Source organism: Stegostoma tigrinum, chromosome 2 (assembly GCF_030684315.1).
Source record: "Stegostoma tigrinum isolate sSteTig4 chromosome 2, sSteTig4.hap1, whole genome shotgun sequence".
Lineage (NCBI taxonomy): Eukaryota > Metazoa > Chordata > Chondrichthyes > Orectolobiformes > Stegostomatidae > Stegostoma > Stegostoma tigrinum.
This window is the reverse complement of record NC_081355.1, coordinates 14,124,518-14,151,647: the sequence shown is the minus strand read 5'-3', so window position 1 is coordinate 14,151,647 and position 27,130 is coordinate 14,124,518. Positions and strand designations below refer to the sequence as shown.

At 42.7% G+C, this 27,130-nt stretch overlaps 2 protein-coding genes across 4 annotated transcripts in view; one reads left to right on the top strand and one right to left on the bottom strand.

The window, feature by feature from the left end:
- Positions 1 to 27,130, bottom strand: part of LOC125460867 (myosin light chain kinase 2, skeletal/cardiac muscle-like) — a 257,810-nt gene that overhangs the window by 219,354 nt on the left and 11,326 nt on the right. The window lies entirely within an intron of this gene.
- The window catches only part of wrnip1 (WRN helicase interacting protein 1), a 69,690-nt gene continuing 62,534 nt past the window's right edge, over positions 19,975 to 27,130 (top strand). For both annotated transcript variants that reach the window (XM_048549076.2, XM_048549068.2), the window contains exon 1: positions 19,975 to 20,629. In XM_048549076.2, the coding sequence (XP_048405033.1) occupies positions 20,084 to 20,629 (546 nt within the window). In that variant the 5' untranslated portion in view covers positions 19,975 to 20,083. The remainder of the gene's footprint in view (positions 20,630 to 27,130) is intronic.

Sequence of the window (27,130 nt, the reverse complement as noted above, 5' to 3'; positions counted from 1 at the left end):
TGTTCATCCAGCCTCACATTTTATTAGCCTAATTGATAAGTTTGGTTTCCAATCAGACAGAAGGCATACTGCAGGAAACTGCTGGGCCAAGGTAGGCCTATGTGCCAACTAGACAGCAATCCAATCTGTAAAGGTGTGGCTTGAAATCCTGAAGATGAAGTCAGATCTGGGAATGAGGAGTGGGGGTTAGATCCATGAAACCGGAGAGAGGGGTCCATTCCAGTGGTGAAGTGGCAATAAGAAACTAGACAACTAAAGGATCAGAAAGCAAGATAAAGAGGCACCATCAGAGTCATGGGGTGGTGGAATTCAGAAACCTAGGTGGGGAGGGGCAAAGGATGGTGTGTTTAGAGTTCTGAAGAGTAAATTGGGGAGTATTACTGGATGGCACATAAAGAGGCCTTGAAGGAATGATCAAAGGCCTCACAGAGGATGTTTAGATGCTAGCAGGTAAGACGATGACAGTCTCAGAAGAGAGAGTAGAGGCCTATGCAGCCTATTGTGAGGTTTGTACAGGTAAAAATGCTGGATTCAGCAGACAACTAGAAAGGAATCTGCAATCACTCACCTCATCCTAGAGTTTCCAACCAGGTAAGAAACCCAGTGGCCAAGATTAAATTTCAAACCATGAATACAAATGAGGCACAAAGTCTTATTATAATGTTTGAAATTGCAACTTGATTCCTTATGGATGAGATTAGCCCTTTGCTCATACTCCATGTTGCGCTGTGTTAAAATTGGATAGGGCCGCACGTGGTTTGGAATCTTGGTTCAGACTTTTATCTCGTTAACCCTACCGTCTCCCTTACAAACTACATTTGGAAGTTAAAATTCCACTAATATTTGTGAACCAAAACAGAATAGGACATACCAAGGTGTAGAGCTGGATGAACACAGCAGGCCAAGCAGCATCAGAGGAGCAGTAAGGCTGGCATTTCGGCCCAAGACCCAAATCACTGGAATGGACCCTTCTCTCCAGTTTCATGGATCTAACCCCCACCATCATTCCCAGATCTGACTTCACCCTTAGGATTTCAAGCCACACCCTTGGTCTAGGCCCGAAACGTCAGCTTTCTTGCTCCTCTGATGCCACTTGGCCTGCTGTGTTCATCCAGCTCCACACCATGGTATCTCACATTCTCCCGCATCTGCAGTTCCTACTGTTCCAGAATAGGACATCTCAGCTTGTGTAACAAATAATGGGTTTGAGTTAGTCAACAGTCTAATGATAAGGGAATATCTAGCTATTATGTCTGTATGAACAATGATGAAGAGGAAAAGACCCCCGGTCTACCCAACCTTTATAGCGATGGCCATACTATGATAGAATTAAATGTTGGGTTTCAGAGATAATGGGAACTGCAGATGCTGTAGAAACCAAGATAACAAAGTGTGGAGCTAGATGAACACAGCAGGCTAAGCAGCATCTCAGGAGCTTTTGTGCTCCTGAGATGCTGCTTGGCCTGCTGTGTTCATCCAGCTCCACGCTTTGTTATGTTGGGTTTCAGAGATGGGTGAATCACTAATCAAGATTTTAAATTTGGCATCCCTGCTTTGGAGGAATGAGTCATAGAGTCATACAGCATGGAAACAGACCTACTGGTCCAACCAGTTCATGCCGACCGTAATCCCAAACTAAACTGGTCCCACTTACCTGCACTTGGCCCAAACCCTTCCAAATATTTCTTATTTGTGTACTTAACAAAATGTCTTTTAAACATTGTAACTGTACCCACTGTATAGGATAGGAATGTAGGCTCAGAAAGTTAATGATGATATTCGACAGCTGCTTGGCCTTGTATGACTCCTGTGAACATTCCTTTATGGAGTGAAGACAGCACCAGCGGTGTGTTTTTCTGTAGCTGTTTTTCTGTACTAGCTGTTTGTGTAAGAGAGAGAGAGTTTTGTTCCCAAAATTAGACTTCACCTTGGACCAGGATCAAGAATGGTGTCAGGAACGAACCTAAGCCTTGAGACCAACCACCGATTAAGGGGTCCCCGATGGGCAGAAGGGTATGAGACTTATCATTTTTTTTCATTTCTTGCCCATTTTTCTTCTTTTTGTTATTACTTAATAAACACCCACATTTAAGTAAATTGCCATTGTCGAGTCTTCTCTTAACTATATTTAACCAAATTCAAAAGAACTGCTTGGATACACCCTGTGATCCAAGACACTTTTGGCAATGAGGATGAGATTTGGGAAAATATTTAAGAGAAGGGAAAGGCAACCTAAGTATTCCAGGACGGAATGCGGCAGACTCTGGATAGGGGTCTGTAGCTAACTTATTAGCGTAATTAGGACCCCTGCAAGAATGGGGGATAGTTATAATTGAAAAAGAGAGAAAGGAAGGTTACTCATGCAGGCTGCTGTACACGAGTGCTTGCGAGAAGTGGGCTTTCCAAAAACAAGGACAGCGTATTGCAAATGGGATGGGTATTATTAACAGCTTTGTGTTCTACATGTAGAGAATTGATTTGATTTGATTTATTTATTGTCACGTGTACTGAAATACAGTGAAAAGCTTTGTTTATGAGTGGTACAGGCAGATCATAGTAAACAAAGCATGTACAGATCAAAAAGACTCAGACGGAAGCATACAGGTAACATTGTATAGAGCATGCACTAGGCAAGATCAACATTAGTAAGATCAACATTATTTGAGGCTAGGGACTCCATTCATCTGTCTGATAATGGCAGGGAAAAAGTTGTTCTTGAACCTGCGGTGCATTTATTCAGGCTTTTGTATCTTCTGCCTGATGGGAGAAGATGTAGAAGATCATTACCGGGGTGCAATGTGTCTTTGATGATGTTGGCAGCCATTCCATGGCAGTGAACTGTGTAAAGTGCCAGACCAAAAACAGGCAGGTTGAGGCGTCACTACAGCATAAGATCACCCTAACGGAAACAGTTAAGACAGCGCAAGAGAGAGCTGAGAATGTGGAGGAGAAACAGAACCAGATAGTATGCTATCTGATGATGAATCAACAGAAAAAGAGAGCAAAATGGCATAATTGGAAAGTTGACCCAGTCAAAGTGTGTGTGCTATTAGCCTCACAATTGGGCCCTGTCCATTAGAATGGAGACATTTGGTATTAATTTGATTCAAAGTACGAATGAACATACGGGGAAGAGGATGCTCCACCTCTGGAGCCATCCTCAGAATAGGGGCTCACAGCATGACCCCTAATAACAAATAAGGCAAAACAAGTAGAAGGACAAAACCCACAAAATTAGAGAATAATGAAAGATTACTCTATGTCTGAATTGCAGGATTTGGGGCAGCATATTAAGCAGAAGTTGCGTGAACTTTTGGTCTCTTGGCTGATGCAGTCATGGGACCAGGGTGCTGCCCATATTATGCTAAATGCCACAGAGAGAGGGAATCTGGGAGCAGTAATTGTTGATTCATGTTTGAATAGCGCTTTTAGAAACATAGGGCAAATTGGATCCTTGTGGAATGCACTGGCACTACCAGTAGGAAACAAGCACCCTTTCACAATAGATTGAGAAGGTGATGTTGAATAATGGGAAACCATACCAGAACGTATAAAACACTTGAGGAATTTGGCTGCGCAAGTCGGTATGTATTCTCAGATAATAAAATGTGAGGCTGGATGAACACAGCAGGCCAAGCAGCATCTCAGGAGCACAAAAGCTGACGTTTCGGGCCTAGACCCTTCATCAGAGAGGGGGATGGGGGGAGGGAACTGGAATAAATAGGGAGAGAGGGGGAGGCGGACCGAAGATGGAGAGTAAAGAAGATAGGTGGAGAGAGTGTAGGTGGGGAGGTAGGGAGGGGATAGGTCAGTCCAGGGAAGACGGACAGGTCAAGGAGGTGGGATGAGGTTAGTAGGTAGCTGGGGGTGCGGCTTGGGGTGGGAGGAAGGGATGGGTGAGAGGAAGAACCGGTTAGGGAGGCAGAGACAGGTTGGACTGGTTTTGGGATGCAGTGGGTGGGGGGGGAAGAGCTGGGCTGGTTGTGTGGTGCAGTGGGGGGAGGGGACGAACTGGGCTGGTTTAGGGATGCAGTAGGAGAAGGGGAGATTTTGAAACTGGTGAAGTCCACATTGATACCATATGGCTGCAGGGTTCCCAGGCGGAATATGAGTTGCTGTTCCTGCAACCTTCGGGTGGCATCAATGTGGCACTGCAGGAGGCCCATGATGGACATGTCATCTAGAGCATGGGAGGGGGAGTGGAAATGGTTTGCGACTGGGAGGTGCAGTTGTTTGTTGCGGACTGAGCGGAGGTGTTCTGCAAAGCGGTCCCCTAGGCAGAACACCTACGCTCAGTCCGCAACAAACAACTGCACCTCCCAGTCGCAAACCATTTCCACTCCCCCTCCCATTCTCTAGATGACATGTCCATCATGGGGTCCTGCAGTGCCACATTGATGCCACCCGAAGGTTGCAGGAACAGCAACTCATATTCCGCCTGGGAACCCTGCAGCCATATGGTATCAATGTGGACTTCACCAGTTTCAAAATCTCCCCTTCTCCTACTGCATCCCTAAACCAGCCCAGTTCGTCCCCTCCCCCCACTGCACCACACAACCAGCCCAGCTCTTCCCCCCCACCCACTGCATCCCAAAACCAGTCCAACCTGTCTCTGCCTCCCTAACCGGTTCTTCCTCTCACCCATCCCTTCCTCCCACCCCAAGCCGCACCCCCAGCTACCTACTAACCTCATCCCACCTCCTTGACCTGTCCGTCTTCCCTGGACTGACCTATCCCCTCCCTACCCCCCCACCTACACTCTCTCCACCTATCTTCTTTACTCTCCATCTTCGGTCCGCCTCCCCCTCTCCCCCTATTTATTCCAGTTCCCTCTCCCCATCCCCCTCTCTGATGAAGGGTCTAGGCCCGAAACGTCAGCTTTTGTGCTCCTGAGATGCTGCTTGGCCTGCTGTGTTCATCCAGCCTCACATTTTATTATCTTGGAATTCTCCAGCATCTGCAGTTCCCATTATCTCTCCGGTATGTATTCTCAGCAGTTTCAGTGCCCAGACCAGAAAGTTTTCACAGCAGGAATGAGGAGCCGGTTGATATGAAGTGGTCCAGGCTGAATGAGAGGTGCCCTATTGGTCCTCTTAGACCCAACCCAGGGACAGGCAGTAAGACAGGTATATTTGTTGTTAGGACAGTTAAAAGATGTGGAGGCTAGTAAACAAAGATTGAGGCCCACCTGAGCAGGTGACAAACAGGGATAAGTTGGAGATGGGGTGGGTTCAAAAGATAATAAGAACGGAAATGTGCACATTATTATTAAAGGCAGGAATAGAGAGGAGTAAGATGGACAGAATATGTACGGATGCGATGTACAATATGTGGAGAACACACTGCTCTCCAAAGGGTAAGGAAGTAAGAAAGACTACATCAGATGTGGAGGCAGGAAAGAAAATCACACCGGCTACATCTCCCACAACATCACTCCACCCTGGCCGGGAGGATGTTGGGCAGTTATGGTGAGCCAGTCAGGCAATTAACTAGGGGTGGGGCCAGGACTCTGGGGCATTTTGTGGGATGACTGGAGATCAGAGACTTTATGTCCCTGACATCATTTATTGGAAGAAAGGCAATGTACAATGAAGTATTGCATTATTAGACACTAGGACAAGAATTATTATTATATTTGGCAATCCACATAGGCCTCAGAGAAACTATTAATAGATTTGATGGGGTGATAACACTGACAGTTTGATTAAATATTAGAATGGCCTTGGGGAATGGACCCCCCACCCCTCCCTGAGTAGTCCTGGTATTACTATCCAGGAAATACTATTGGTATGGATTTATTAAAAGGTACCACCTCACAAACCTCACTGGGCAAATTCTCTTTGGCTTTATGAGCTGTGACGGTTGCTGTTGGCAAGGCAAAACAGAAGACCCTCATTATTCCTCCGCCCACACGGGTGGTTTTGATGAAACAGTATCATAGTCTGGGAGGGCACAAAAATTTGGGGATACATCACAGAGCCTGTTAACTGCAGGGATTGTGACACATGCAGAACTTGTGTAAAATAGCTATGTATGGCCTGTAAACAAGCCTAATGGAAGTTGGCAAATGACAGTTGATTACCACCAACTCACCAGATATGCTCATCCACTGTCGGTGGCCATGTCTGAGGTGGTCACTGTTACAGAAAGTTTGTCACAAGGGCCAGATGCCTGGTATGCCGTTAATGATCGAGCAAATGCCTTTTTCTTGATACCAATAGCCCCAAAATCACAAGCTCAGTTTGCTTTTACATGGGACAGTCATCAGTATACCTTCTGTCAGCCACCACAAGGATACCTACACAGCACAACCTTATGTCTTGGGCTGGTAGCAAGGTACTTAGAAATGTGTCTGCTGCCACTGGGCATGCACGTAGCACATTATATTGATGACAGCTTGCTCCGTGGACCAACGGAAACCATGGTAGCAGAAGCTCTAACCATACTGGTGCAACATATGCAAGACAGAGGCTTGGAAGTGAACTTGAAACAGATATGGGGACCAGCACAATCAGAGATGACAAAGTATAGAGCTAGATGAACATAGCAGGCCAAGCAGCATCAGAGGAGCAGGAAAGCTGACGCTTTGGGCTTAGATAATAAAATGTGAGGCTGGATGAACACAGCAGGCCAAGCAGCATCTCAGGAGCACATTGTTTTTCGTTTTCTGAAGAAGGGTCGAGGCCCAAAAAGTCAGCTTTCATGCTCCTCTGATGCTGCTTGGCCTGCTGTGTTCATCTAGCTCTACACCTTGTTGCCTCAGATTCTCCAGCATCTGCAGTTCCTACTATCTCTCATCAGTATAATCAGAGCAGTTTTTAGGCATTCAGTGTACAAAAGAGGATAGAGTCATCCCTGAAAAAGTAAATTTCCAACTAGCAAGACTGAGGCGCAGAAATTTATAGGTCTGCTTGGATATTGGCACAGACATATACCTCACTTGACCACATTACTATGATCTCTATATGCCATAACTCGAAAGAAAACTCAGTTTGAATGGGGTGATGAACAATAGAAAGCATTTTTGGCTGCTAAAGGGGCTGTAGCACCAGCACTTCCCTGGCTTACCCTTTGAATTACAATTGGATTATGTACACCAAATAGACTGCACCTTAACAAGAATGCAGCTTGTCACCACCTTCTCAAGGGCAATTAGGAATATATGGGTAATGCACAATAAAGTTGGTCCAACCAGTGAAGTCCACATCCCCTGAATTTCTTTTTGAAAGACCTGTAAAGACCGATTTGTGAGGCAATGCCTGTATGGTTTGACTGAAATTCATCAATGAGATACTTTATGTAATATCACATTGGAAGCATATAATGTATATGTAAATTATATAATGTATTTCTACAAATGAAATCAATAAAATATATGTTTCAAAAAATAGTAGTTAGCGCAATTGCGGACTTATACATTATTATAATTTTGCATGAGAATTAAATAACACAAGTCAGCAAAAGAAGTCAAAAGAATAAAATTAACAGAAAGGGTTGTGAGATTTGAACAGTTTAAATGGTTCTATACCATTTCAGAATCTCTTCTTGTTACAATTAAATGTTAATCCAAGATGTAATCCCTATGAATAAAACCATAAGACACAGGATTGAATTAGGCCATCAAGCCTGCTCTACCATTGAACGATATCATGATGATCTGATAATCCTCAACTCCCATTTTTGTGCCTTTTTTACATGGCCATTGATTCTTTTCCTGTTTAAGATCTGTCTGTCTCAGCCTTGAATGTACTTGACAATCAACCTCTATGGCCCTTGGTGGTAAATAATTCCACAGTCACTACCCTCTGAGAGATGAAAGTCCTTCTCATCTTTTTTTAAAATGGGTGGCTTCTTATTCGAGATCATGTCATCTGCTCCTAGACTCACCTGCAAAGGGAAACAACCATTCCACCTCAACTCTGTCAAGTCCCCTAAGAATCTTGTATGTTTCAATAAGGTTGCCTCTCATTCTTCTAAACTCCAATGAGTAAAGTCCCAACCTTCTAAAAACTTCACCTCGTAAGACAAATTTCTCCATACATGGGTTTAACCAAGTGAAACTTCTTTTCTGGATTGTCTCCAATGCCAGCATATCTTTGCTTAGATAAGGGAACTAAAACGATTTAAAGTATTCCAGCTGTGGTCTGACTAGTGCTTTGTGCTGTCTTAGTAAGGCTTCTCTATTTGTACATTCCATTCACCATTCCCATTGAAATAAAGACCACCATTCCATTTGCCTTCATTATTATGTGCTGAATCTATATGCTATCACATTGTGATTTATGCACAAGGACTTCCAAATCCCTCTGCTCGGTAGCTTTCTATAGTCTTTCTCCATTTAAATAATATTCAGCTCCTCTATTCTTTCTGCCAAAGTGCATAATCTTACACTTTCCGGCATTATTCCATGTACCATATCTTTGCGCACTGGCTTAATCTGACTATATCCTTCTGCAGACTCTTTGTGGCATCCTCACCACTTCCCTACCCAGCTATTTTGTGTAATCTGCAAACTTGGTTATAGTGCATTCACTTTCCTCATCCAAGTCATTAATATATGTTGTAAATAATTGTAGCCCCAGTAATGATTCCTGTGGCACACCACAAGTTACAGGTTTAAAAACAGAAATTTGTCAGGCATGATTTACCCTTCGTGAATCCACGCTAACTCTGCTTAATCATCTACATGATCTGCCATTACATCCTTTATAATAGAATCTAACATTTTCCCAATAAGACATTAAGCTATATAGTTACCTGTATCTCCTTCCCTTTTGAAATAAAGGCCTGACATTGTCAGTTCCCAATCCCAAGGTTTCTTGGAAGATTACTGCCAGTGCATCTATTATCTCTGTAGATAGTACTTTTAATATCCTGGGATACATCTCATCATGTCCAAGGAATGTATTATTCTTTAGCCTTGTTAGTTTCTCTCATATAATTGTATTTATTTGCTCTCTTCCTTTTGCCTCTTGCTTATTTAATAATTTTGGAATGTGATTAAGAATTAATAGATAATGAGCTGATTATCAAGCTTCAAGAATGAATAATCATCTTGAAACCAGTCCAGGCAGTTTAATACTGGTCATTCTTAACTTTTAAACTCAATTCAAAACTACCGACAGAAAGTACCAGGCTATGCCCTTATTGATAAAGGAAATGGAATTAAGCATTTGTAGCGACCATTAAATCTGACAACAGAATTACATAGAATTTACAGCATAGATAAAAGCTATTTGACCTAAGTAACCCATGCTGGCTTTTCAAATAATGTGTTTAATGATCATGACAAACCAAAGTGAAAGCAAATTATAGCAGAAGTAAAGATCAGATGACAGTAGCAAGCCAGTTAGTACACAATGCACGATCGCATTTCTCCAACTTTCTGCCATTTCACTAAGGAAAATGTTGTATGCATGCTGTTTGTTGCTACAAGTTAATCAAGTTAACCATTTTAACTCCCCCTCCCATTCCTCGGACAACATGTCCATCATGGGCCTCCTGCAGTGCTACAATGATGCCACCCGAAGGTTGCAGGAACAGCAACTCATATTCTGCTTGGGAACCCTGCAGCCCAATGGTAGCAATGTGGACTTCACAAGCTTCAAAATCTCCCCTTCCCCCACTGCATCACAAAACCAGCCCAGCTCGTCCCTGCCTCCCTAACCTGTTCTTCCTCTCACCTATCCCCTCCTCCACCTCAAGCTGCACCTCCATTTCCCATCTACCAACCTCATCCCGCCTCCTTGACCTGTCCGTCCTCCTTGGACTGACCTATCCCCTCCCCACCTCCCCATCTATACTCTCTTCTCCACCTATCTTCTCCTCTATCCATCTTCGGTCTGCCTCCCCCCTCTCCCTATTTATTTCAGAACCCTCTCCCCATCCCCTCTCTGATGAAGGGTCTAGGCCTGAAACATCAGCTTTTGTGGTCCTGAGATGCTGCTTGGCCTGCTGTGTTCATCCAGCTCCACACTTTGTTATCTTGAATTCTCCAGCATCTGCAGTTCCCATTATCTCTGCCCAATGAATCATTTGTTTGTAAGTCTAGTGTTCTAGTAATTGTAGTTAGTCCTACTTTTGTCAGTTTATGTATATGCATTGCATACATAATCATTCAATTGTGCAGGATCTTTAACGTTATGCATTTGATGTCCATTGGGTACCAGTTTGTTCCTTGAGAATTTTCCTTCTCTAACCAGTGGCTTCCCATGATGGATATTGTGACTTTTGCATTGATCCATTGTCCTTGTTGGGCAACAGTGAAACTGAGACTGATGATCATTACGAATCAAGTGGTGAGATCACATCTTCCTGATCAGCTGCCTGTAGTGAAGGAACATCTCTCTAGATGTACATATATGTCTGTGATGCAACAGTCTGGTTGGCTGTTTATGTTCACCACAGGTAATCACAGTGAGAGCTGCCCTATACAGGTCTCAAATAGCGACAACTTTCATTGAGAATGTTGAATGTTTACATTATGATTATGATCTTCCTCCAGCACCATGCTATTTTGCCAGCAGTACAAACTCAAAACTGCCAAGTCATTGCCAGAACGATTGAACAAAACTTTGTCTTTCTGAGCTTTTACCTTGATGTTGTCACTCGCTCCTTTTTCACTATTGGAGGAATAGTTTAATTGTGGTGTGATTGACTACTTTTTATACCTTCAGTAGGTGTATTTGTCCATTTAGTTTTACCTTGTTCAAGTCTGAGCTGGATTTGCTTGATTTCTTTATGATTGCTTTGGTGATTTCCAATGCCACATCAGTTTTTTTTTCAAATTGGACTAGGAATAGTATGGAGGCAATGGAGGGTGTTAAATTTCACAATCATTTATGAAGTGCCAGAATTCTTCACTTGTGAATTGAAGGCCATTGTCACTTATCAGAACATGAGGAATGCATAATGACTGAAATGTGCTTTCAGACATTCTACATTCTTACTGGTAGTCATTGACAGCAGCTAGTCTAAGACACATAACTCAGAATGAAGCTATTGGTGTCAAGATAGACAGTTCCCGCAAGAGTAAAGAGGTTTACTCCAGGCGTCATCCATGGGTTGTCTGGAATGTCTTGCATCGTAAGTGGTCCTTTAGTTTCTTGGCTTGGTGATCATCACGAGCACTGCACTGGCCCATAATCTTATTGTTCATGTATGGCCAGGGAACCACTTGTCTTACCTTCCAAAGACTTAACTCAATTCCTTAATGGTTTGCATGGATACATTTTAGCATTTATTTTCTAACTTCCTTAATGATGACTGTTTCTTTCATAGAAGAAATACTATCTTGAGTTGCCACTTCATTTCTCCACGCCTAATACTCTCTTATAACAACAAGAGTGTCTTTGATGTTTCCAGGCCTTTGTTTCATCACTACTTCCTGGAGCAATTGAAGAGGTGCATCTTGTTGCATAGTTTGCTTGATTTGAACAAGTGCCTGTCCTTCAGATTCAATTAGGTTGCTGGGCTATTGACTTCCAGATCCTGGTAAGCTGTTGCTTCTCAATGAATTGGGAAGGTGTGACTGAAGGCATTATGTATACCCACCTAATAAATATAGGTATGCATGCCAGTCCACAATCATACATGGTGCTTTAAATTTCAACTTTTGGACAGAATGTTACCACCACACAGGGATGAGAGAGTCAGGAGGGCAGGTGCGAATTATATGCTGTGAAATGGCAAATAAAGCCCATCTTCCTCCAGCACCATGCTATTTTGCCAGCAGTACAGACGGCCAACAAGGCCACTTAAATTATCAATGAGATCTTACCACCAGTGCAGCTATTCTCTATGCACATATCTCTTACATGATCCCTGCCATCACTGCAACAACCATCACTGAATTCACTATCTATATCCTGGGGGTTACTGTTGATGAGTAATTGAACTGGAAAAGTTACACAATTAGTGTCTAAAATTACAATCAGAGGCTAAGAGTCTTGCGATTCCTGAAAGATTACCACTAATGCCTCCACAATCTCCCCAGCTAGCTCCTCAAGAACACTGGACTACAGTCCATCTGGTCCTGGTTATTGATCCACCTTCAGGCCATTCAGTTTTTCCAGTACCTTCTCCTTGGTGTGGCCCATCATACTTAGCTCTGCCCCCTAATTTTCTTGAATTTTTGGGATATTAGTCATGTCTTCAACTGTGAACTCTGACGCAAAGTAATTATTCAGTTCCTCAGCCATTTCCTTGTTCCCTGCTACTATCTCTCCAGCATCATTTTGCAGCAGTCCAATGTCCCCTTTTGTCTCTCTTATGCCCTTTATATATCTAAAGAAACTCTTATAGTCCATCTTTATATTACTGGCTAGCTTAGCATCATATTTAATCTTCGCCCTCCTAATTTCTCTCTTTGGTGCCCTCTGTTGGTCCTTGTTAAGCTTCCAAATCCTCTGATTTCCCACTGTCCTTTGCTACATCACACAATTTCTCTTTTGCTTTTATGCTATCCCTGACTTCCCTAGTCAGCCATGGTTGCCTCATTGTTCCTGTACCATGCTTATTCTACTACAATTATATCTCTCACCAAGTATTGGTTAAACTGCTCACAAGCAAAGTCAAATGGTTAGATGTTCTTTCTCAGCCTGAGAATGGCACATTCTGTTCAAGTTAATGCTCTGAATGCAAATGCAACTGGTTGTCCTTGTTACATACAGGTTGCTCTACATACTGTTTTACTGGCATCACGCTGGAAGGTGACTTCATCATTTACATTGTAGTATCTCAGCACTGGAGTTATCACTAACTATTTGATTCTAGATAAAACTGCTCTTATCATGTGCTACAATACCACTACACGTCCTTAGCAGTGAGTTTGCTTAGTGGTTCATGCTTTGATGACAAATTAGGTAAAAACCTTGCCAGACGGTTCATAAATCTAACATATTGGTGCACTACTTTGGCATCTTTTTGTTGCTGCATATCTGCTACAGTTTTCATCTCATCAGGATGCAGACAAAGTCCTTTTTGCCATCAGTATATGTCTATTTACTTGACTTCAGGCTTCTTCAGTTGCAATTTTTTTTGTTCAGCTTCAGACTCATCTGGTGAGCTCTCTCCAACATGATGCTGATCATGGTCTGTCATGGCTTCTTCCATTATATCTTAACATGCATAAACTAGCAGGCCATCCAAATAGTTTCCACTCCAGGAAGATCTTTGACTATTTCAAGTTGTGTTGTTTAGAATGGAGTCCTGTGACCGGCAGCATGCCACAAGGATCTGTGCTGGGTCCACAGTCGCTCATCCTTTGCATAAACAATTTGGATGAGAATATAGAAAGTATGGTTAATAAGTTTACAGATGATACCAAAATTGATGATATAATGGACAGTGAAGAAGGTTATCTAAGAGTACAATGGGATCTTGATCAAATGGTCCGAAGAATGGCAGATGGATTTTAATTTGGATAAATGTGAGGTGTTGAATTTTGATAAGATAAACCAGGGCAGGACTTAAATAGTTAATGGTAGGGCCCAGGGGAGTGTTGTTGAACAGAGAAACTGAGGGGTGCAGTACATAGTTCCTTGAAAGCAACATCGCAGTTACACAGAGTGGTGAAGAAAGCATTCGGCACACTTGCCTTCACTGGTCAGAGCACTGAATACAGCATTTGGAACGTCATGTTATGGCTGTACAAGACATCGGAAGGCCACATTTGGAGTACTGCATATTATTCTGGTTACCCTGTTATTGGAACGATATTTGTAAACTAGAAAGGGTGCAAAAAAATTTTACAGGGATGTTGCCAGTATTGGAGGGTTTGAAGGCTTTTCTTCCTGGTGTTTAGGAGGATGAGAGGTGAACTTCTGGATGATTATAAATCACAGGGGGCACAGTTAAGGTGAATAGCCATGGTCTTTTCCCATGGGTAGGAGAGTTCAAAATTAGACGGCATAGGTTTAAGGTGAGTGGGGAAAGATTTACAAGGGACTTGAGGGGCAACCTTTTCACACAGAGGTTGGTGTGTATATGAAATGAGCTGCCAGAGGAATTAGTAGAGGCAGGCACAATTACAATGTTTAAAAGAGATTTGGACAGGTACTTGGATAGGAAAGGTTTACGGTGATATGGGCCAAATGCAGGAAAATGGGATTAGTTCAGTTTAGGAAATGTGGTTGGCATGGACAAGTTGCTCCAAAGGGCCCATTTCTATGCTGTATGACTCTATGACTGTCTGCAATGATATTCTTCCAGAAAGTGGAAATGCCAAACACTATGCACAGACATCTGTATCTCCCAAATGGGACCCAGAATGCAATCAGAAAACTACTGTTTTTGTCCATATTTGCTTGCCAGTTACCATTCTTCACATCATGACAAGGTACCATGCCTTGGCAAGTTGAGGCCAAAGTTCTTCCATAGTTGGCATGAAGTAGTGAGATCTCTTTTTTAAGATCTATTGGATCTATGCATATGCTCAGTTTTCCAGGTGTTTTCACTGTTACCATGTTGCTAATCCAGTCTCTAAGAGTTGTCATTTTCTTGATCAGTTGCTTCTTTTTCGGATTTTCTGTCTTGTTTTCTAGGTGGGATTACAGGACAGTTGGAACTCGCTGACTGGAACTCACACTTTCATCAGCTTCAAGATGATTTTCACTGGGAAAACATTCAAGATCTGTAAGAACATCATTGTAATCCTCTAGGATTGACTCATCAGTTAATAGAATATTGCCTGTGGATTGCTCCAAAGGTCTTCTGGTCTTGTAGAGTTACCAGTTCTTGTTTTGGTTTTGCTTCAACTGACATATATGGATTTTGCTACTTTTTATATTTGGAACTCCAAATTATCATTCTTTGCATTACATTGCACTCTGAGCATTATTTGGCCTCTTGGGATGAGTACCATTTAATTACACACCTTTATCTTCAAAGGCTTCACTTTTAGATCATCATCTTGAGTCACTTTGCATGAATCTGTGAAGCTCATGATTTGCATTAACCATAGGCATTGGTGTAACACTTTATATTCACTTGATGTTCTCCTTCTGCAGTCATCATTCAAAAGTCACAAACTATTTATCAACTTTTTACACTGGGCAATGCCACTGTGTAGCATAATTTGTTAGAATCTCCATCTGATACCTTTCCAGCAGCTACCGTTATAACTTGCTTTTATGACAATACTGTGGTTTTAAGAGTTGTCCTGGTTTCTTTCAGACAGACACTGGAGGACATATGCTCAGCAATTTATGAGAAGATAAACAATTTGTGAAGTCTTGTGTGTTTGTTTTTAAAAGTTGGAACAACAGAAGCATCCTGAATGGGTGGAGTCAATTTCTCACAGAACCAGAATTCTTAGCTTTCTCAGCAGCAGTTGTTGCTGGGTTCTCAGCAGGGTTGGAAGGCAGTGAATCTCTTCCAGCTGCTCCACTGTCTCTTTCTGAGTTTTCTCTGGGTGCTTTGCTCCTGGGTGGCAAGAGTTGCATGTGAGATAATCTGTGTTCTGAACTTGCCTTTTTCCAGGGGTGAGTTTATGGGATGTTGCTATATTGGAACAATTAATTAGCAATAGTTACTATATCCATTATCTTGTTAAACATTCTAATAGAGTTACAGCTAAGCTAATTCATTTCTTTAATCTTTCTTTGTTGTATTTTAACAATTGTGTACGAATAAATTGTGTTTTGCTTAACATCCAGCAGTTTGACCAATCAAATTGTACCGGAAACACACCGCCTTATACTTGCTTTTAAAATAGGAAAAAGTTAGGGTCAAAGCTATCTTCTTAATATATTTTGAGGGAGTCTGGTCTGGGCCATAACACTTTTCTGCTTTGTATAAACACTTGTACGCAGAGATTCAGCTTCTTGTAGTTAGACCACTGTTTTATACATGTTGAACCTGCTTTCCTTTCCTTCATGCAGTAGCTTCCACAATATTTACACCTTGTACGCTGGCCTTGATCTTTTTTGCAGACCATTCTGCAAACATTTATTGTCTTTATCACGATGTTGCCCTTGCTCAGCCTGGGCAGTCCCTCAGCATAATGCAAAGCCTTGTGTGTTCTCCCCTTAATTAATTCTAGCTGATGATTGACAACCTCAGATACTACATACTTTGATAGCTTTATTGAAAGCAATTTTCTCTCAGCTGATCCTTTATGTTTAAGGCAATTCTATATCTGATGAGATCATCCTTCAGTTGTCCAATCTCTCATGATTTGTCTAGATGCGTTAGTGCCATCATGTTCTGATCAAGTATTCTCCATTTCCAATAGAGAACAGATGTTGAATATATACCATTCATAAATAACATTAATTGAGGGCTCAAAGTAAGTCTTTAAAAAGTCCTCTTCCTCAATAAGATCTTGGCTGCAATACAGCTTGGAGCAATCTTTCTCTAGCACCAATAAAAATGTTGCTATTATTAGTTATTCAGTTAATTGATTTAATTTTGCAGCTATTTCATACTTTTATCACTGTCTGTGGAACAAATTCCAACTTTATGCCACATGCTTTCATTTCCATAACAGCAGGAAGTGGAAAATTTACAACCATTCTGATATACCCATAACTTCAAAATTGCAAGTAATTTTAATTTTTTTTTCAATATCTGGTTCTCTTAAAACTCTGAAAAGTCAGTTAATCTTGGCTTCTCACTTCTGACATCATGTTTGAAGTAATACATTTCATAGTTGCCACAAACTAAAGTGGAAGCACTTTTCAGTAAAGATGGAGGTCACAAGAACTTATTCCATTCTCCTTCATGTACTTTTGCTATATTACCCTCAATGAACCATCGCTTTTCCCCTTGCCTTATCTCTGCAGTCGCAAGTTCCATATTTTCACCCACTCTCTGGGACAAAGAATTTCTTCAGAGTTCCCCACTAGATTTATTAATTGCTTTATGTATGTTTTTATTTATTCATTTTGTGGGATGTGGGCATCATTGGCTGGCCAGCATTTATTGCCTGTTCCTAGTTGCCCTTGAGAAGGTGATGGTGAGCTGCCTTCTTGAACCCCTGCAGTCCACCTGCTGTGGAAGGGTTTTGACCCAGTGAGAATCAAGGAGCAGCAATATATTTCCAGCAGGATAGTAAGTGGCTTGAAAATTGAAGGTGATTGTGTTTCCATATACCTGCTGCCATTGTCCTTAGACGAAAGTAGTTGTGGGTTTGGAAGGTACTGTCTGAGAATTTTTGGTGAATTTCTGCAGTGCATCTCGTAGATAGTACACATTGTTGCTACTGAGCATCTGTGGTGGAAAGAGTGGATGCTTGTAGATTCAGTGCCAATCAAGCCGACTACCTAGTCCTAGATGATGAAAAGGTTCTTGAGTGTTGTTGGGGCTGCACTCGTCCAGGCACATGGGGAGTATTCCATCACATACTTAACTTGTGTGATGGAATTTCCTTATGTGTTTTAACAAAACACAATCCAAACTTACCTCTATGGAATTCATTTCCAATTGTTTTGCAAAACTATTAGCATCTTTGTAATTTGTTACCATCCTCCTAAGTATTGATTAATTTGAAGTCGTCTGCAATTTTAGAAATTGTGCTTTTTGTTCCAATGTGTAAGTCATTGATGTAAATTGTAAACAACAATTGGCCTAATATTGATCCTCATGGGACCTCATTTCACAACTTCTTTCATTTGAATAGTTATCCTTTACCCTTATTCTCTGTTTCCTATCTTGCAGAAAGCTGGCTATCCAATAGGCAAAGTAATGAGTAAGAGATCATTGAAATATCAATGTTATTGACAAACAAAGCAATGGTGGGACCACATCAAGAGTACTGTGAACACTTTTGGTTCCCTTATTTAAGAAAAGATATCATGTAAGATGCTAGATGGGCTTCAGATTGGTTTCACAGGTCGGCGCAGCATCAAGGGCCGAAGGGCCTATACTGCACTGTATTGTTCTATGTTCTATGTCATTGGAAGCAGTTCAGAAGTCAGTAGGACAATGCTGGTATGGAGGCATTGTCTAATGAGCAAAGACTAATTGGGTTGAGGTTCTACTCAAAGGAGTTTAGAACAATGAGAGATGATCTTATTGAAACATATGGGATTCTTAATGAGATAACAAAGTGTAGAGCTGGATGAACACAGCTGGCCAAGCAGCATCATAGGAGCAGGAAAGCTGATGTTTCAGGCCTAGACCCTCCTAAAACGTCACCTTTCCTGCTCCTGTGATGCTGCTTGGCCTGCTGTGTTCACCCAGCTCTACATCTTGTTATCTCAGATTCTCCAGTATCCGCTGTTTCTACTATCTCTGGGATTGTTAATGCTTTGACCAGGTAAATGTTGAGAGGATGTTTCCCTGATGGGAGATCTAGAACCAGAGGGTACAGTCTCCGAATAAAGAGGCATGAATTTAAGACAGAGATGAGGAGGAATTTCTTCTTCAGAAGGTTGACCATCTTTGCAACTCTGTTCCACAGACAGCCATGGGGACTACAGTCATAGTGATTATACAGCACAGAAAGACACCCTTTGATACAAATTGTCCATGCCTATCAAATATTATAGATAAATCTAGTCCCATTTGCCAGCATTTGACCCATATCCCTCCAAACCCTTCTTAATCATATATCCATCCAAATGCCTTTAAATGTTTTAATCGTAGCAGTCTCCAGCACTTCCACTGGCAGCTCATTCCATACACGCACCACCCTGTACATGAAAAAGTTGTCCTTTAGGTCCCTTCTATATCTTTCCCCTTTCAACTTAATCCTATGCCCTCTAGTTTTGGATTCCCCCACCCTGGGGAAAAGACTTTGCCTATTTGCCCCTCATGATTTTATAAACTTCTATAAGGTCACTCCTCAGCTCCAAAGCTCCATGGAAAGTAGCCCCAGCCTATTTAGCCTCTCCCTGTATGGCAAACCCTGCAACTCTGGTAACATCCTCAGTAATGTTTTCTGACTCCTTTCTACTTTCATAACACCCTTCTTATAGCAGGAAAACCAGAATTGCAAAAAATACTCCAGAAGTGGCCAAACCAATGTCCTGTACAGCTGCAACATGGTCTCCCAACTCCTATACTCGATGCTCTGACTAATAAAGGCAAGCATACCAACTGCCTTCTCCACTATGCCATCTGCTTGCAACTCTGCTTTCAAGGAACTATGAACCTGCACTCCAAGATCTCTTTGTTCAGCAACACTGCCCAGGACCTTACCATTAAATGTATGAGCTCTGTCTTGATTTGCTTTTCCAAATTCAGGACCACACAATTATCTGAATTAAACACGATCTGCCACTCCTGGGCCAATTGGCCCATCTCATCAAGATCCTGTTGTACTCTGAAATAACCCTCTTCTTGTCTATTACACCCTTGTGCATATTCATAGGGATGATGGATAAGATTCCTGCTCAGTAAGGGAATCAAGAGTTTCAGGGAAAATGCAGGAAAGTGGACATGATCCTACTGAATGATACAGTAAACTTGAGCAATTGAATGGCGTACTCCTATTCCAATTTTTTAATGGAATTAGAAGCACAAAGCTCATTTCTGATTTGACAATATCTCAGTTTTATCAAGGAATTTGCCTTGTACTTATTGACTGACAATCTATCTAAAAAATTTACCCCAGTATTGAGTGTTGGTACTACATGTACAATTATGTCCCTCCCTCCGATCCCTGCGATCTGAGTTCAAGTTCCACCTTTTCCAAAGGTGTGTCTGAATAGGTTGATGAGAAAATAACCAATGATGTGAATAACCAATGCGATATACATCTCAAATGTCTTGGTCACAATAGGAGAAAGTAATGAAGTCAGATCAACTCTTCTTTAGATATTAAAATACTGTGGATGTTTTAAATCTGAAAAGCAAACACAGAAAATGCTGGAGAAACTTTGCGGGTCCAGCAGCATCTGTGGCGGGAAATTGGGTTAACGCTTTGAGTTCCTCATGGCTTTGCTGCAGAACCAGTTTTAGGGATTTATATCCAAAGTTAATTTTGGGAGCAAGTCAGGGGGCGTGTAGAGGGGAGGGATGATACAAATCTGTCGATAAATTCAGGACGTAGGAGCTGCAAAGTGAAAACAAAACAAAGCAAAAGGGGTGGAGGAATGGGGAGGAAGTACGCGTTCAGACCAACGTTAAGGGCGAAGAAATGGCGCTGATGCAGGGGGGTCGGGAGTCCGTAGTGCAATGTCCTGTCTGCTCGCAGCAGATGCAGAGTTTCAGGATCAATGCTCACCTGGACCACTGTCTGGGTGTGAGGGAAAGTGATGGCGATGACGGGGAGCCGGGCAGCAAGAGAGCGCGCCTGTCCTCAGGAGCTGCATGCGGCGATGGAACGTCGCTCGCGCAGAGCGGGCGCGAGACTGCAGCCAGCGGCACTGTTAACGATGGCGACAGGAGCTGTAGCGCCTCGCCGAGTTCGGCGCGCGGCTGTGGAACGTTACCCGGGCAGAGCCCATCAACCGCCATCCCGCTGTCTCCGTTCTTGCGGCGGCCCCCCTCCGGTGACCAGAGGAAGACGGTGTCGTTGCGGCAGCTGGAGGCGAAGCCTCTGGCGGAGATCATGAGGCCCAGTGTCCTTGCCGAACTTATTGGGCAGAACAAGGTTTTGGGTGAAAATACTCTGTTGAGAACGCTTTTGGAATCGCACGAGATTCCGTCCATCATATTGTGGGGCCCACCGGGATGTGGCAAAGTAAGTGCGTTTGGCACTACACTTAAGTACGGCTGAAAAATGACACATTTTACTCGATACTTTCATTTTTACAGTAGTCAGGACAAATCGCAAGAAGTACCAATGTTAAGGGAAGCCATCCTTGTTATAGTTTAAATGTGTATTTCGTGTGAATTGTCCTGATGAATGCAAGATGAAAACCTGCTGTAAAATGTCAATGTTTTTTTCTTTCTTTACAAGAATATGTGATTCCTTTCACTTTGTAGCAGGAATGACCCAGCATTTTTAGGTACTTTTAATTCATTTGAATGTGTTGAAGTTAGAATCGGAGGTTCATTAATTTGTAGAATATGTTAAGTGAGTCTAATCTTCCCACAAAAATATTAAATGAGTTAGCATGCTTATTGATATGCAGATTTGACTGGATTTGTACAAAGTATAGATGCATCACAACTTACCACATAAAGTTAGTAGATTTGCAACCTGCTCTTAACCTGCCTGACATTTTTATATTTGCTAAATTTCCATATTACAATCTCAGAAGTGCTGATCACGGTATCACACTTTTAAGCCATGTGATAATTAATACAATCGATTTTGTCAATTGAGAAAGAGAACAATTTAAACTGTAGAATCATTCCTGCATATGTAAATTATTTGTAATGATGTTTTTAAATTTGTTTTATTTATTGCTGGTCCAGTGTTATTTCTTTCTCAATCCCCAACATTTTATTTCCTGCTTTTTTTTAACCTGACTTTACTCTAAAGTATCTATTCTAATTCTGCCCTCATTCTCTGCCCAAAGTTTTGCTTCTTTAATCTTTTAAATCACATTGGCTAAGGAGATTAATCCTAAATAAGGAGAATCCACTGCCTACTAAGATCCAGGATGATCCATACACCCCACGCTTGTAACAATTTAGCAGTTTGAAATACTTTGAACTGAATGACCATAAGATGTAAGAGTTGCAGCTGGCCATTTGTGCCATCAATTCTGCGCCACCATTCAATGAGACCATGGCTGACCTAATAATCCTGAACTCCACTTTCATGCTTTTCCTCATAACATTTTATTCCCAGGCTGATTAGAAGTCTATCCAATTCAGTCTTTAATGTCAAAGGAAATATTTTAATTACTTGTGCACAATTAAACTGCAGCACAATTTAGAGTCATAGAGGTGTACAGCACGGCAGCAGACCCTCTGGGATCCAACTTGTCTGTGCCAACCAGATATCCTCCATTAATCTAGTCCCATTTACCAGCATTTGGCCCGTGTCACTCTTGGGCCTTCCTATTCATGTACCCATCCAGATGCATTTTAGATGTTGTAATTGTTCCAGCCTCCACCATCTCCTCTGGCAGCTGATTCTATGCACACACTACCCTCTGCATGAAAAAGTTGCCATTAGGTCCCTTTTAAATCTTTCCTCTCTCACCTTAAACCTATGCCCTCTAGTTTTGGACTCTGCCATTCTGGGGAAAAAGACCTTGGCTATTCACCCTATCCATGCCCTTCATGATTTTATAAACTTCTATAAGGCCACCCCTCGGCCTCTGACGCTCCAGGGAAAACAGTCTCAGCCTATTTAGCCTCTTTCCATAGGTCAAACCCTCCAATCTGGCAACATACTTGTAAATTTTTTGTGAACCCTTTCAAGTTTCATAACATCTTTCCCATAGAAGGGAATCCAGAATGGAATGCAGTATTCCAAAAGTGGCCTAATCAATGCCCTAACAGCCGCAACATGACTTCCTAATTCCTATACTCAATGCGTTGACAAGCGTGCCAAACACCATCTTCACCATCCTGTCTCTATGCGACTCCACTTACCCTATAGGGACTATGAACTTGCACTCTAAGGTCTGTTTGTTCAGTACCCAGGACCTTACCATTAAGTGTATAAGTCCTGCCCTAATTTGCCTTACCAAAATGCAACACCTCACATTTGCTTCCCTGATCAAGGTCCCGTTGTACTCTGAGCTAACCTGTTTTGCTGTCCACTACACCAATTTTGGTGTCGTCTGCAAACTTATTCACCATTCCTCCTATATTCATATCCAAATCATTTATATAACAAAAAGCAGTGGACCCAGCACCAATCTTAGCGGCACACCTCTGGTCGCTGGCCTCCAGACTGAAAAGCAACCCTCCACCACCACCCTCTGTCTCCTACCTTCAAGTCAATTTTGTATCCAAATGGCTAGTTCTCGCTATATTGCATGTGTTCTAAACTCGGTAACCAGTCTACCATGGAAAACCTTGACGAACGCCTTACCGAAGTCAATATAGACAATGTCCACCACTCTGTCTTTATCAGTCTTCTTTGTCACTTCTTCAAAAAATTCAAACAAGTTAGTGAGACTCAATTTCCCATGCGCAAAGCCATGTTGACTATCCCTAATCAATCATTGTCTTTCCAAATACAAGTAAATCCTGTCCCTCGGAATCCCCTCCAACAACTTAACAGCCACTGATATCAGGCTCACCAGTCTATAGTTCCCTGGCTTTTCCTTACCACCCACCTTAAATAATGGCATCACATTAGCCAGCCTCCAGTCTTCTGGCACCTCACCTGTGGCTATCGATGATGCGAATATCTCAGCGAAGGGCACAGCAATCACTTGCCTAGCTTTCCACAAACTTCTGGGATGCACCTGATGAGGTCCTGGGGATTTATCTACCTTATGCATTTCAAGAGTCCCAGCGCCACCACCTCTGTCATATGGATGCTTTGCAAGATATCACTATTTATTTCCCCTAAGTTCTCTAGCTTCCCTGTTGTTCTCCATGCTAAACACTGATGCAAGTAATGTGTTTAGTATGTCTCGTCAACTTAAGGGGCCCTATCCTCTCCCAATTACTCTTTTTTTTGTCCATAATGTATTTGTAGAATATCTTCGGATTCTCCTTCACCGTACTTGCCAAAGCAAGCTCCTGTCCCCTTTTTGCTGTCCTGATTTCCCTCTTCTGTATACCCCTACTGCCCCTAAACTCCTCTTATAGGGATTCGTTCGATTCCTGCTGTGTTTACCTTCTACTTTCTTTGTCTTGACCAGAGCCTCAATTTCTCTAGTCTTCCACCTACCAGCCTTGCCTTCACACTAACAGAAATGTACTGTCATTGGACTCACGTTATCTCAATTTTGATGGCTTCCCATTTTCCAGCCATTCCTTTACCTGCAAATATCCACTCCCAATCAACTTTTGAAAGTTCCTACTTAATGCCATCAAAATTGGCCTTTTTCCAATTTAGAACTTCAACTTTTAGGTCCTATCCATTCTTCTCCGTAACTATTTTAAAACTGAAAGAGTTATGATCACTGGCCCCAAAGTGCTCCCCCACTGACCCCTCAGTCATTTGTCTTGACTTATTTCCCAAGAAAACGTCATGTTTTGCTCCTTCTGTGGTAGGTACATACTGGTAAGAAAATTTTCTTGTACACACTTAAAAAAATGCCTTTCCATCCAAGCCCTTAACACTTGCAATCCCACTCTATGTTTGGAAAGTTAAATTTCCCCACTGTTACAATCCTATTATTCTTGCAGGTAACTGAGATCTCATTACAAATTTGCCTGTAAGTTCCTGCTGAATAGGGGGGACTCCCAGTAAGATGATCATCCCTCTCTTATTTCTCAGTTCCACCCAAATCACTGAACATACTCTCCGCAATATCCTCCCTAAGTACAGCTGTAATGTTATTTGTAGATTCATAGGGTCATAAAGATATACAGCATGGAAACAGACCCTTCACTACAACTCGTCCGTACTGACCAGATATCCTAAATACAGGCATTCCTAATCAAAAATGCCATCCACCATTTTGTCTCACCCCATCCCCTGTCCCCCTTCCTGTAGCATCTATTCCCTGGAACGTTAAGCTGCCAGTCCTGTCCGTTCCTGAGCCATGTTTCCATTACAGCTATGATATCCCAGTCCCATGTTCTTAGCCATGCCCTGAGTTCATCTGTCCTATCCCAGGCCTTTGCATTGAAATGATTTCCTGCCTGCCTTGACTGTTTGACTTGCTCCTTTTCTCAACAGCACCGACCTCGAACTGATCTCTTTCATCACTATCTCTCTGCAGTTTCCCCCCCACCATTCTCTTATTTGGATAGACAAAGTGAGTAGGACATGGGCAGATGGAATTTAACATGTCCCACTCTGCTTTTTTTTATTTCCAGAAGTACATTTCTTGAAATGGTGAGAGCTTGGGAATTATTGATGTCCAAGGACCTGAGTGCCCTTGTTTGAGACACTGAAAGCTAGCATGCAGGTGCAGTAAGCAATTAGAAATGCAAATAATATGTTGGCTTTCATTGTAAGGGGTTTTGAGTAAAGATGGCTTGCGGCAATTGGTAAGACCACATCTGGAGTTTTGATTACAATTCTTTGCCTTATCTAAAAAGGATGCTGTTAACACAGTTAGAGTAGCAGAGGTTCACGTAGCTAATCCTTAGGCTGGTGGAATTGCCTCATGAAGAGCGATTGAAAAATGTGGGCCTGTATTCTCCAGTGTATCAAAAATGAAAAGTAGTCTGATTGAAACTTATATAAATTTTACAGGATGTTACAGGGCTGGTTGGGTATAGAAACAATTGACACGGTCTCAGAATAAGGGTAGGGCATTTATGACTGGATTGTGGAGGAATTATTTTAGTTGATGGATAGTCAATCCCTTGGAAATCCCCTCTTCCCCCCCCCCCCAATCCCCCTCCCAATTTTTTGAGCATATTCAAGGCATGATTTGGAATTCTGGATATGACCAACATTAGGAAATCTGATAATAGTGGGGGAAAAAAATGAGTAAATGAATCAGCCATGATCTGTATGAGCAGGCCTGACCAGTCAAATAGCTTCCTCCTATAACAATATAAAATACAGAACTGTGGAATGCTGAAGATCTCAAACGAAAAGAAAGTGCTGGAGAAACACAGTAAGCCTGGCAATATCTGTGGAGAGAAAGCAGAGTTAACATTTCGAGTTCAGTGACCCTTTGAAGACCTGTTTGAAAGAGATCGTAGGAATAGCTGATGCTGGAGAATCTGAGATAACAAGGTGTAAAGTTGGATGAACACAGCAGACCAAGCAGCATCAGAGGAGCAAGAAAGCTGATGGGGGAGAGGAAGGGGATTCTGAAATAAATAGAGAGGGGGGAGGCAGATAGAAGATGGATAAAGGAGAAGGTAGGTGGGGAGGAGACAGACAGGTAAAAGAGGTGGGGTTGGAGCCAGTGAAGGTGAATGTAGGTGGGGAGTTAGGGAGGGTATAGGTCGGCCCAGGGAGGATAGACAGGTCAGGGAGGCAGGATGAGGTTAGTGGGTAGGAGATGGAGATGGGTCTTGAGGTGGAAGGAATGGTTAGGGAAGCGGGGATGAGCTGGGCTGGTTTTGGGATGCGGTCGGGTGAGGGGAAACTTTGAAGCTTGTGAAGTCCACATTGATACCCTTGGGTTGCAGGGGCCCCAAGCGGAATAAGAGGTCTTTCTCCTGCAGTTTCGGGTGGCGTCATTTGTGGCAATGCAGGAGGACTAGGATGGACGTGTCGTCCAAGGAGTGGGAGGGGAGTTGAAAAGGTTCGCGACTGGGAGGTGTAGTTGTTTGTTGCAAACCGAGCATAGGTGTTCTGCAAAACAGCCCCCAAGCCTCCACTTGGTTTCCCCGATGTAGAGGAGGCCACAGTGGGAGCAGTGGGTACAGTATACCACAGCAGATGTGCAAGTGAACATCTGTTTGATGTGGAGGGTCTTCTTAGGGCCTGGGATAGGTGTGAGGGGGGAGGTATAGGGGCAGGTGTAGCACTTGCTCCAGTTGCAGGGAGAAGTGCTACGAGTCATGGGGCTGGAGGGGAGTGTGGAGCAGACAAGGGAGACATGGAGAGAGTGGTCCCTCCGGAAAGCAGTTGAGGGTGGGCAGGGAAAAACATCTTCCATTGTGGGTTCATATTACAGATGACTGAAGTGTCAGAAGATGATGCATTAGATTCGGAGGTTGGTGGGTGGTATGTGAGGACGAGGGGGATTCTGTTTTGGTTATTATTGTGGGTAGGGGATGTGAGGCGTGAGTTACAGGAAATGTGAGAGACCAGGTTGAGGGCATTTTTGACCACTGTGGAGGGGAACTTGCAGTCCTTGAAAAACGAGGCCCATCCCAGGCCCTAAGAAGACCTTCCACATCAAACAGACATTCGTCTGCACATCTGCTAATGTGGTATACTGTATCCATTGTTCCTGTTGTGGTCTCCTCTACATCGGGGAAACCAAGCGGAGGCTTGAGGACCGCTTTGCGGAACATCGGCGCTCGGTTTGCAACAAACAACTACGCATCCCAGTTGCGAAACATTTCATCTCTCCCACTCCTTGGATGACATGTCCATCCTGGGCCTCCTGCATTGCCACAATGATGCCACCCGAAAGCTGCAGGAACAGCATCTCATATTTCGCTTGGGAACCCTGCAGCCCAATGGTATCAATGTGGACTTCACAAGCTTCAAAATCTCCCCTCCCCCAACTGCATCCCAAAA